Here is a 12,221-nt window from a genome sequence, read left to right as displayed (position 1 = left end):
CAACCCAATATTTTAAGAGACCTACCTGGAGACATGATTGATGAAATCTTGTCTAGAGTCGGTCAGAATTCTTCGGCACAACTATTTAAGGCGAGATCAGTTTGTAAGACATTCGAAGAACGTTCCAAGAATGCCTTGGTTTATAAAAGGCTTTCGTTCGAAAGATGGGGGATATCACATTGGGAAATCCATAAGTTACGATGTGTTTACTTTGACGCATATATTGCGGGGAACCCAAATGCTATTTTACGCAATGGGTTAAGAAATTATTTTGACTCAATATATCCGAATATTGGACTTCGTGATTTAGAAAAAGCGGCTAACATGCAACATAAAGAAGCATGTTATGCTTACGGATTAGTAATGTTCGCTTCTCACCAAAGTGAGAACAAGAACATCGGGCTACAACTATTAAACAAAACGTTCCCACAAGTGACGGAGTCGGTAATTGGGGTAAGAAATGAGGTTTTTAGATTGTTACGGGACTGTTGGACATTACGTAACCCTCGTCCCTTTGACGATGTTACAACACGCTGTCTTATCAACGGCAATAACGGTTATGTTCCACAAGACCAAGGATGGGAAGTAATCCTAGTAAAACCAGAATGCATGACTTGTTTCTGGACGTATGAATTACGTCTCTTTATTGCCTTTGCTGAACGACTTGTGTACTAGCTAGAATTATCTTCACAACCATCTTGTATCAAATTTATTGTGTGCTATATTTCATGCTATATGTAAAATAAGCGGTATTGTAAGTTTGTAAAATATTGTGTAAAAGTTTGAACGCGAAATATTATTATAATCAGTTTTTCATATAGAATTGTAGTAGTTGAATTGTATATTAGCTACTAAGTATGAACTTAACGGGTAGGTACTACCCGAATTTAAACTTATAAAACGCTAATATGAAGAAAAAGCTTTTATAAATGAGTTCATATTATGCTACGAAATACTATTAACTACTCTTAATATTCTGTATGATTAACTTGTTCTATTTGACTATTTTGAAGGAAATGGCACTAACTACTCGACACACCGTGAATATGAATGAAGAGGAATTCCGTACTTTTCTAGCTTCAAACATAGCCGCAGTACAGGCTGCGCTACATACCAACAATAACCTTGGATCTAGCAGTACAGGAAATCGTGTAGGATGCACCTACAAAGAATTTACTGCCTGCAAACCTTTGGAATTTGATGGAACCGAAGGACCGATCGGATTGAAACGGTGGACCGAGAAGGTCGAATCGGTGTTTGCCATAAGTAAGTGTACTGAAGAGGACAAAGTGAAGTACGCTACGCATACCTTCACAGGTTCTGCGTTAACATGGTGGAATACCTATCTAGAGCAAGTGGGACAAGACGATGCGTACGCACTACCGTGGTCAGCATTCAAGCACTTGATGAACGAGAAGTACCGTCCCAGAACCGAGGTCAATAAGCTCAAGATAGAACTTAGAGGGTTACGAACCCAAGGATTTGATATTACTACGTACGAAAGACGATTCACAGAATTGTGCCTATTGTGTCCGGGAGCATTCGAAGATGAGGAAGAGAAGATCGACGCGTTTGTGAAAGGATTACCAGAAAGAATCCAAGAAGATATAAATTCACACGAGCCCGCCTCCATACAACAGGCATGTAGAATGGCTCACAAACTAGTGAACCAGATTGAATAAAGAATTAAAGAACAGACTGCTAAAGAGGCCAATGTGAAGCAAGTCAAAAGAAAGTGGGAGGAAAACGGTGATAAGAATCACCAATACAACAACAACAACAATTACAACAATAATCGCAACAATTATCCCAACAATCGCAACATCAATCGCAACTACAACAAACGGCCCAACAACAACAACAACAGCAACAGTAACTATAACAATCATCCCAACAACAATAATAACTGCAACAACAACAACAATCAGAAGCAGCTATGTCAAAGGTGTGAAAAGTATCACTCGGGGTTCTGCACCAAATTTTGCAACAAGTGTAAAAGAAATGGTCATAGCGCGGCGAAGTGTGAGGTCTACGGACCAGGGGTTAATAGAACGAAAGGAACAAATGGTGTCGGAACGAGTAATGGCGGAGCAAGTTGTGTCGGAGCAAGTTATGCCAATGTAGTTTGTTATAAATGTGGAAAATCGGGCCACATTATTAGAAATTGCCCAAACCAGGAGAACACGAATGGACAAGGCCGCGGAAGAGTTTTCAATATTAATGCGGCAGAGGCACAGGAAGACCCGGAGCTTGTTACGGGTACGTTTCTTATTGACAATAAATCTGCTTACGTTTTATTTGATTCGGGTGCGGATAGAAGCTATATGAGTAAAGATTTTTGTGCTAAATTAAGTTGTCCATTGACGCCTTTGGATAGTAAATTTTCACTCGAATTAGCAAATGGTAAATTAATTTCAGCAGATAATATATGTCGGAATCGAGAAATTAAACTGGTTAGCGAAACATTTAAGATTGATTTGATACCAGTAGAGTTAGGGAGTTTTGATGTGATAATCGGTATGGATTGGTTGAAAGAAGTGAAAGCAGAGATCGTTTGTTACAAAAATGCAATTCGCATTATACGAGAAAAAGGAAAACCCTTAATGGTGTACGGAGAAAAGGGCAACACGAAGCTACATCTTATTAGTAATTTGAAGGCACAAAAACTAATAAGAAAAGGTTGCTATGCTGTTCTAGCACAGGTCGAGAAAGTACAAACTGAAGAAAAGAGCATCAATGATGTTCCCATTGCAAAAGAATTTCCCGATGTATTTTCGAAAGAATTACCGGGATTACCCCCACATCGATCCGTTGAATTTCAAATAGATCTTGTACCAGGAGCTGCACCAATAGCTCGTGCTCCTTACAGACTCGCACCCAGTGAGATGAAAGAACTGCAAAGCCAATTACAAGAACTCTTAGAGCGTGGTTTCATTCGACCAAGCACATCACCGTGGGGAGCTCCTGTTTTGTTTGTCAAGAAGAAAGATGGTACATTCAGGTTGTGTATCGACTATCGAGAGTTGAACAAACTTACCATCAAGAATCGCTACCCACTACCGAGAATCGACGACTTATTTGATCAACTACAAGGCTCGTCTGTTTATTCAAAGATTGACTTACGTTCCGGGTATCATCAAATGCGGGTGAAAGAAGATGATATTCCAAAGACTGCTTTCAGAACACGTTACGGTCATTACGAGTTTATGGTCATGCCGTTTGGTTTAACTAATGCACCAGCTGTGTTCATGGACCTTATGAACCGAGTGTGTGGACCATACCTTGACAAGTTTGTCATTGTTTTCATTGATGACATACTTATTTACTCAAAGAATGACCAAGAACACGGTGAACATTTGAGAAAGGTGTTAGAAGTATTGAGGAAGGAAGAATTGTACGGTAAGTTTTCAAAGTGTGCATTTTGGTTGGAAGAAGTTCAATTCCTCGGTCACATAGTGAACAAAGAAGGTATTAAGGTGGATCCGGCAAAGATAGAAACTGTTGAAAAGTGGGAAACCCCGAAAACTCCGAAACACATACGCCAGTTTTTAGGACTAGCTAGTTACTACAGAAGGTTCATCCAAGACTTTTCCAGAATAGCAAAACCCTTGACTGCATTAACGCATAAAGGAAAGAAATTTGAATGGAATGATGAACAAGAGAAAGCGTTTCAGTTATTGAAGAAAAAGCTAACTACGGCACCTATATTGTCATTGCCTGAAGGGAATGATGATTTTGTGATTTATTGTGACTCATCAAAGCAAGGTCTCGGTTGTGTATTAATGCAACGAACGAAGGTGATTGCTTATGCGTCTAGACAATTGAAGATTCACGAACAAAATTATACGACGCATGATTTGGAATTAGGCGCGGTTGTTTTTGCATTAAAGACTTGGAGGCACTACTTATATGGGGTCAAAAGTATTATATATACCGACCACAAAAGCCATCAACACATATTTAATCAGAAATAACTGAATATGAGGCAGCGTAGGTGGATTGAATTATTGAATGATTACGACTTTGAGATTCGTTACCACCCGGGGAAGGCAAATGTGGTAGCCGATGCCTTGAGCAGGAAGGACAGAGAACCCATTCGAGTAAAATCTATGAATATAATGATTCATAATAACATTACTACTCAAATAAACGAGGCGCAACAAGGAGTTTTAAAAGAGAGAAATTTAAAGGATGAAATACCCAAAGGATCGGAGAAGCATCTTAATATTCGGGAAGACGGAACCCGGTATAGGGCTGAAAGGATTTGGGTACCAAAATTTGGAGATATGAGAGAAATGGTACTTAGAGAAGCTCATAAAACCAGATACTCAATACATCCTGGAACGGGGAAGATGTACAAGGATCTCAAGAAACATTTTTGGTGACCGGGTATGAAAGCCGATGTTGCTAAATACGTAGGAGAATGTTTGACGTGTTCTAAGGTCAAAGCTGAGCATCAGAAACCATCAGGTCTACTTCAACAACCCGAAATCCCGGAATGGAAATGGGAAAACATTACCATAGATTTCATCACTAAATTGCCAAGGACTGCAAGTGGTTTTGATACTATTTGGGTAATAGTTGATCGTCTCACCAAATCAGCACACTTCCTGCCAATAAGAGAAGATGACAAGATGGAGAAGTTAGCACGACTGTATTTGGGTAATAGCAGATTTATTTCAAGATTCTGCAGACATTACAGCAAGCATTAGGAACTCGTCTAGACATGAGTACTGCCTATCATCCACAAACTGATGGGCAGAGCGAAAGGACGATACAAACGCTTGAAGACATGCTACGAGCATGTCTTATTGATTTCGGAAACAGTTGGGATCGACATCTACCGTTAGCAGAATTTTCCTACAACAACAGCTACCATTCAAGCATTGAGATGGCGCCGTTTGAAGCACTTTATGGTAGAAAGTGCAGGTCTCCGATTTGTTGGAGTGAAGTGGGGGATAGACAGATTACGGGTCCGGAGATTATACAAGAAACTACCGAGAAGATCATCCAAATTCAACAACGGTTGAAAACTGCCCAAAGTCGACAAAAGAGCTACGCTGACATTAAAAGAAAAGATGTAGAATTTGAAATTGGAGAGATGGTCATGCTTAAAGTTGCACCTTGGAAAGGTGTTGTTCGATTTGGTAAACGAGGGAAATTAAATCCAAGGTATATTGGACCATTCAAGATTATTGATCGTGTCGGACCAGTAGCTTACCGACTTGAGTTACCTCAACAACTCGCGGCTGTACATAACACTTTCCACGTCTCGAATTTGAAGAAATGTTTTGCTAAAGAAGATCTCACTATTCCGTTAGATGAAATCCAAATCAACGAAAAACTTCAATTCATCGAAGAACCCGTCGAAATAATGGATCGTGAGGTTAAAAGACTTAAGCAAAACAAGATACCAATTGTTAAGGTTCGATGGAATGCTCGTAGAGGACCCGAGTTCACCTGGGAGCGTGAAGATCAGATGAAGAAGAAATACCCGCATCTATTTCCAGAAGATTCGTCAACACCTTCAACAGCTTAAAATTTCGGGACGAAATTTATTTAACGGGTAGGTACTGTAGTGACCCGAACTTTTCCATGTTTATATATATTAATTGAGATTGATATTTACATGATTAAATGTTTCCAACATGTTAAGCAATCAAACTTGTTAAGACTTGATTAATTGAAATATGTTTCATATAGACAATTGACCACCCAAGTTGACCGGTGATTCACGAACGTTAAAATTTGTAAAAACTGTATGATGACATATATATGGATATATATATAGTTAACATGATACTATGATAAGTAAACATATCATTAAGTATATTAACAATGAACTACATATGTAAAAATAAGACTACTAACTTAATGATTTTTAAACGAGACATATATGTAACGATTATCGTTGTAAAGACATTTAATGTATATATATCATATTAAGAGATATTCACACATGATAATATCATGATAATATAATAATTTAAAATCTCATTTGATATTATAAACATTGGGTTAACAACATTTAACAAGATCGTTAACCTAAAGGTTTCAAAACAACACTTACATGTAACGACTAACGATGACTTAACGACTCAGTTAAAATGTATATACATGTAGTGTTTTAATATGTATTTATACACTTTTTAAAGACTTCAATACACTTATCAAAATACTTCTACTTAACAAAAATGCTTACAATTACATTCTCGTTCAGTTTCATCAACAATTCTACTCGTATGCACCCGTATTCGTACTCGTACAATACACAGCTTTTAGATGTATGTACTATTAGTATATACACTCCAATGATCAGCTCTTAGCAGCCCATGTGAGTCACCTAACACATGTGGGAACCATCATTTGGCAACTAGCATGAAATATCTCATAAAATTACAAAAATATGAGTAATCATTCATGACTTATTTACATGAAAACAAAATTACATATCCTTTATATCTAATCCATACACCAACGACCAAAAACACCTACAAACACTTTCATTCTTCAATTTTCTTCATCTAATTGATCTCTCTCAAGTTCTATCTTCAAGTTCTAAGTGTTCTTCATATATTCTACAAGTTCTAGTTACATAAAATCAAGAATACTTTCAAGTTTGCTAGCTCACTTCCAATCTTGTAAGGTGATCATCCAACCTCAAGAAATCTTTGTTTCTTACAGTAGGTTATCATTCTAATACAAGGTAATAATCATATTCAAACTTTGGTTCAATTTCTATAAGTATAACAATCTTATTTCAAGTGATGATCTTACTTGAACTTGTTTTCGTGTCATGATTCTGCTTCAAGAACTTCGAGCCATCCAAGGATCCGTTGAAGCTAGATCCATTTTTCTCTTTTCCAGTAGGTTTATCCAAGGAACTTAAGGTAGTAATGATGTTCATAACATCATTCGATTCATACATATAAAGCTATCTTATTCGAAGGTTTAAACTTGTAATCACTAGAACATAGTTAGTTAATTCTAAACTTGTTCGCAAACAAAAGTTAATCCTTATAACTTGACTTTTAAAATCAACTAAACACATGTTCTATATCTATATGATATTCTAACTTAATGATTTAAAACCTGGAAACACGAAAAACACCGTAAAACCGGATTTACGCCGTCGTAGTAACACCGCGGGCTGTTTTGGGTTAGTTAATTAAAAACTATGATAAACTTTGATTTAAAAGTTGTTATTCTGAGAAAATGATTTTTATTATGAACATGAAACTATATCCAAAAATTATGGTTAAACTCAAAGTGGAAGTATGTTTTCTAAAATGGTCATCTAGACGTCGTTCTTTCGACTGAAATGACTACCTTTATAAAAACGACTTGTAACTTATTTTTCCAACTATAAACCTATACTTTTTCTGATTAGATTCATAAAATAGAGTTCAATATGAAACCATAGCAATTTGATTCACTCAAAACGGATTTAAAATGAAGAAGTTATGGGTAAAACAAGATTGGATAATTTTTCTCATTTTAGCTACGTGAAAATTGGTAACAAATCTATTCCAACCATAACTTAATCAACTTGTATTGTATATTATGTAATCTTGAGATACCATAGACACGTATACAATGTTTCGACCTATTATTTCGACACATCTATATATATTTCGGAACAACCATAGACACTCTATATGTGAATGTTGGAGTTAGCTATACAGGGTTGAGGTTGATTCCAAAATATATATAGTTTGAGTTGTGATCAATACTGAGATACGTATACACTGGGTCGTGGATTGATTCAAGATAATATTTATCGATTTATTTCTGTACATCTAACTGTGGACAACTAGTTGTAGGTTACTAACGAGGACAGCTGACTTAATAAACTTAAAACATCAAAATATATTAAAAGTGTTGTAAATATATTTTGAACATACTTTGATATATATGTATATATTGTTATAGGTTCGTGAATCAACCAGTGGCCAAGTCTTACTTCCCGACGAAGTAAAAATCTGTGAAAGTGAGTTATAGTCCCACTTTTAAAATCGAATATTTTTGGGATGAGAATACATGCAGGTTTTATAAATGATTTACAAAATAGACACAAGTACGTGAAACTACATTCTATGGTTGAATTATCGAAATCGAATATGCCCCTTTTTTTATTAAGTCTGGTAATCTAAGAATTAGGGAACAGACACCCTAATTGACGCGAATCCTAAAGATAGATCTATTGGGCCTAACAAACCCCATCCAAAGTACCGGATGCTTTAGTACTTCGAAATTTATATCATATCCGAAGGGTGTCCCGGAATGATGGGGATATTCTTATATATGCATCTTGTTAATGTCGGTTACCAGGTGTTCACCATATGAATGATTTTTATCTCTATGTATGGGATGTGTATTGAAATATGAAATCTTGTGGTCTATTATTATGATTTGATATATATAGGTTAAACCTATAACTCACCAACATTTTTGTTGACGTTTTAAGCATGTTTATTCTCAGGTGATTATTAAGAGCTTCCGCTGTCGCATACTTAAATAAGGATGAGATTTGGAGTCCATGCTTGTATGATATTGTGTAAAAACTGCATTCAAGAAACTTATTTTGTTGTAACATATTTGTATTGTAAACCATTATGTAATGGTCGTGTGTAAACAGGATATTTTATATTATCATTATTTGATAATCTACGTAAAGCTTTTTAAACCTTTATTGATGAAATAAAGGTTATGGTTTGTTTTAAAATGAATGCAGTCTTTGAAAAACGTCTCATATAGAGGTCAAAACCTCGCAACGAAATCAATTAATATGGAACGTTTTTAAGCAATAAGAACGGGACATTTCACTTGAAATCCAGATTTCTAATCAGGGTTCCCACAATTATTGGAGTTAAAACATTCAATCCACTCTTTTTCCCAAATCGAGCACTCAAACCCGAAATCTATTTACACCAAACGATTTTGGTATGATCATTAACCAAATAAACCCTTGTACCATTTTTTAGCTATTCATAATGGGCTTTTTGGGTTTTTATTCCTTTATCATGTTCGGCCAGTACCTTGGAAGCTTTATTAACGAATGCAATGATAGAACCCTATATTTTTAGGGTATACGGATACACTATAATTATATAGCTCTCATCATACAAAACATTGATCGATAGCGTGAGTTAAGTTTAAGGTAAAATTCAAACTTGTAATTAGTTTGATTTATGATTTATTTGTGAAGGAGAAGGAGATGAAGTCCGAGTTACCTGCAGAGTTGATTCACCTAATACAATCGTTTCTGTCGGAGAAAGTCACTGGTCGCACGTGCGTCTTGTCTAAATCATGGCTACATGCTTGGTATACAACCCCACACCTCAGGTTTCACAATAACAAGTTGATCGACATTACTCTTGAAAGGTACAACCGTCACAACTTGCCAATTCAGTCTTTAGATATTCGAATGGACATTAGAAACCATGAATACACTCCTCTAACACGTTTGATTCGACAAGTAACTTCTAAAAGTTGCCTAAATGAGCTTTACCTTTGTTTCAATGATCCTTTTATTGATATGTTCACATTGGTGAAGATATTCTCAGGTGAAAACCTCACTATGATCAATGTAATAAATGAAGCTTACTTTCTTATTAGTATATTTTCCACCACAGTCACTAGCAAAAACAACGTGATCAAGTGTGTGTCTCTCCATCTACTTATGTTGAAAAATGTCAATATAAGTGAAGAGTTATTTAATAGCTTATTGTCTACTTGTATCTTGCTTGAGAGGATTGAACTCTCTCTTTGCAACAGATTGAAGACCGTTAAGGTTAAAGATCTTCCTCGTCTTAGGGAATTGGAGATAGAGGGGATTAAAGAAGATTGTGTTTTGGAAATCAATAATGTCCCAAGTCTTGTTTTCTTTCATTACTGGAGATCTTTCACCAACAACAACATGATCAAGTGTGTGTCCCTCCGTGCACTCAAGTTGATTGAAGTGAATATAAGTGAAGAGGTATTTAATAGCTTATTGTCTACTTGTATCTTACTTGAGAAGATTGAACTCCATCGTTGCAACTGCTTGAAGATCGTTAAGGTTAAAGATCTTCCCGGTCTTATGGAATTGAAGATACATTTGAATGAAGAAAATTGTATTAAGGTTAAAGATCTTCCTTGTCTTACGGAATTGGAGATAAGCCCATCCTATGATTTTGTTCTGGAAATCGATAATGTCCCAAGTCTTAGTATTTTTCGTTACTGGGATGAATGGAAGATGCCTCTAACTTTGAGCAACATGGACCAAATAGCAAGAGTGAGACAACTTCAGATACATGGATTATGGATTTCGAATGATGAATTTACTGATATGATCAAGTCAAAATTTCTTTTTCTCATGGATTTGGACGTTGAAGTTGAGTATTGGGGAAAGTTATGGAACAAGGGATTGATTATCACTAATGCTACACTCCAGAGGCTGACCCTAAAGTTGATTGATTACATCCATAATGACGTACAAGTTGATGCACCGAACTTACTTTACTTTTCTTATGAAAGTGATAAGATACGCACTCTCTTGTTTCCAGTCGTTGCTCCCACGAAAATTGATCTTAAAATCAACTTGATCAAACCCATGGATCTCTCATTCTTTCTTAAATTGAGGGAAGTACTCAATTTATCAAGCACTTTTGACATATATATACGCGGAGCTACTAATGATACATTACTGACATGGGACGACACAAATGTTAAGGATATGAGAACAAGGATCTTGTTTCCTCCGGCAACAAACGTGAAACAACTACATATTGAAACATATGAACACGTGTGGAAACACATGACACTATATTATGATTTGTTTTTTCCTATTTGCCATCCCAGTGGATTAAGGGTTGAACTAGTTGCAGTGAAAGCTGACAGTAATAACGGGCTCTTCTCTAATCTGATGGTTAGGGGCATTCTCAAAAATAAGAAAAAGAGGGATCTAAAAAATGTTCAAATGCGAAATTCTGATGATGGAAGATGGGAAGATGTTACATTAAGATCTTGGAAAACCATTATTGACCCAAGTCAACCTTATTTTGTCGACTTCAAACTGGAATGGTTTACTCAATAGATACTTGTTGGGTACATTCTATGTATCATTTCGACTTCAAACTAGGCCGTAGGTTCTTTCTGATTAGACTCATTTTTACAAAAATGTCTTGCTGAGTAGAGGTGACAATTTTGACTCGTCTTAATTGCAAATTGATTGAGATAGGTGATGGTTCATTTAACAGCCGTTTAAACTGTATTCAATGTGCAGGAATGATTTTTAATAGGATATAAGATTCAAATTGGATTGGATAATCAGATATGTGACATATGTTCTTATTATTCAAAATGTTGGTAATTATTAGTTCTAACTATTTGCTAGGATATATTTATAACACAATATTGATGAACAGATAATTCAATCCAAACTATAAACTAAATCAAGTTGATTCAGATAAATATCATTTAACAATAATTATAACTAAATTTTAAACATACCCATCATCTCTGAGTATATACACGACAGAGTATATAGCCAAATTTACCTATTCTCATTTGTGTTATTGTAAAACATTCAATTTCAATCCTAAGAGATAAAGCATTACCCAGATAACCCAACTCGTAGGTGAATAAGTTAATCATGGCCCGTGTTTGAATTTGCAGAGAGTTTGTGAAAACAGCCGGGCTCGGTGGAAAGGGTACACTACCATTAGAAGGGACCCCACCGGTTGTGAAAACCGAACCATGGGATGGGAAAGATGGAGAGATCATAGAAGAAGACGAATTCTCCCTTGAAGAACTAATGGGTGATGATGTTAATCCTGGAAAAGAAGAATTGTAAGTTAAGAATATGAGAATTAAGTTAGAAAAAGGTTTTTGACCTAACGGAGTTTTGTGATTGTTACTGTAACAGTGGTGGTGTAAGTACTCATAATTTTAGAGGTATCCTTTAAAAAAAATGTATGTTACGAGTTTCTTATAATATACTTTAAGGCGCGTTTAATGAATTAGAAGTTTTCATGTTGGAGTTTTATGATTATGTCATTCTCATCAACTACACATTTGGCTTTCTACACCTCGGATCTTGATTCGAGATGCTTAGTGTTTCAATTTACTCAGTGGCGAATCTATGTGTTGATCGTAGGGTCACGGGACATCACTTGTTTAAAAACTTTTAGTTAAAAGTATAAATTGTATATCATACCACTAATAACTTTTCCTTTTAT

At 35.8% G+C, this 12,221-nt stretch overlaps 1 protein-coding gene across 1 annotated transcript in view; it reads left to right on the top strand.

Annotated features, from left to right (window-relative positions):
* The window catches only part of LOC139897911 (protein disulfide isomerase-like 2-3), a 77,761-nt gene extending 65,814 nt beyond the window's left edge, over nucleotides 1-11,947 (top strand). Inside the window, exon 9 of the mRNA XM_071880625.1 lies at nucleotides 11,659-11,947. Coding sequence (XP_071736726.1) covers nucleotides 11,659-11,836 — 178 coding nt within the window. The 3' untranslated portion in view covers nucleotides 11,837-11,947. The remainder of the gene's footprint in view (nucleotides 1-11,658) is intronic.
* The last annotated feature ends 274 nt before the right edge of the window (nucleotides 11,948-12,221 follow it).

The sequence above is a fragment of the Rutidosis leptorrhynchoides genome, chromosome 3, assembly GCF_046630445.1.
Source record: "Rutidosis leptorrhynchoides isolate AG116_Rl617_1_P2 chromosome 3, CSIRO_AGI_Rlap_v1, whole genome shotgun sequence".
NCBI lineage: Eukaryota > Viridiplantae > Streptophyta > Magnoliopsida > Asterales > Asteraceae > Rutidosis > Rutidosis leptorrhynchoides.
The sequence above is the reverse complement of the archived record's forward strand: the minus strand, read 5'-3'. Positions and strand labels throughout refer to the sequence as shown.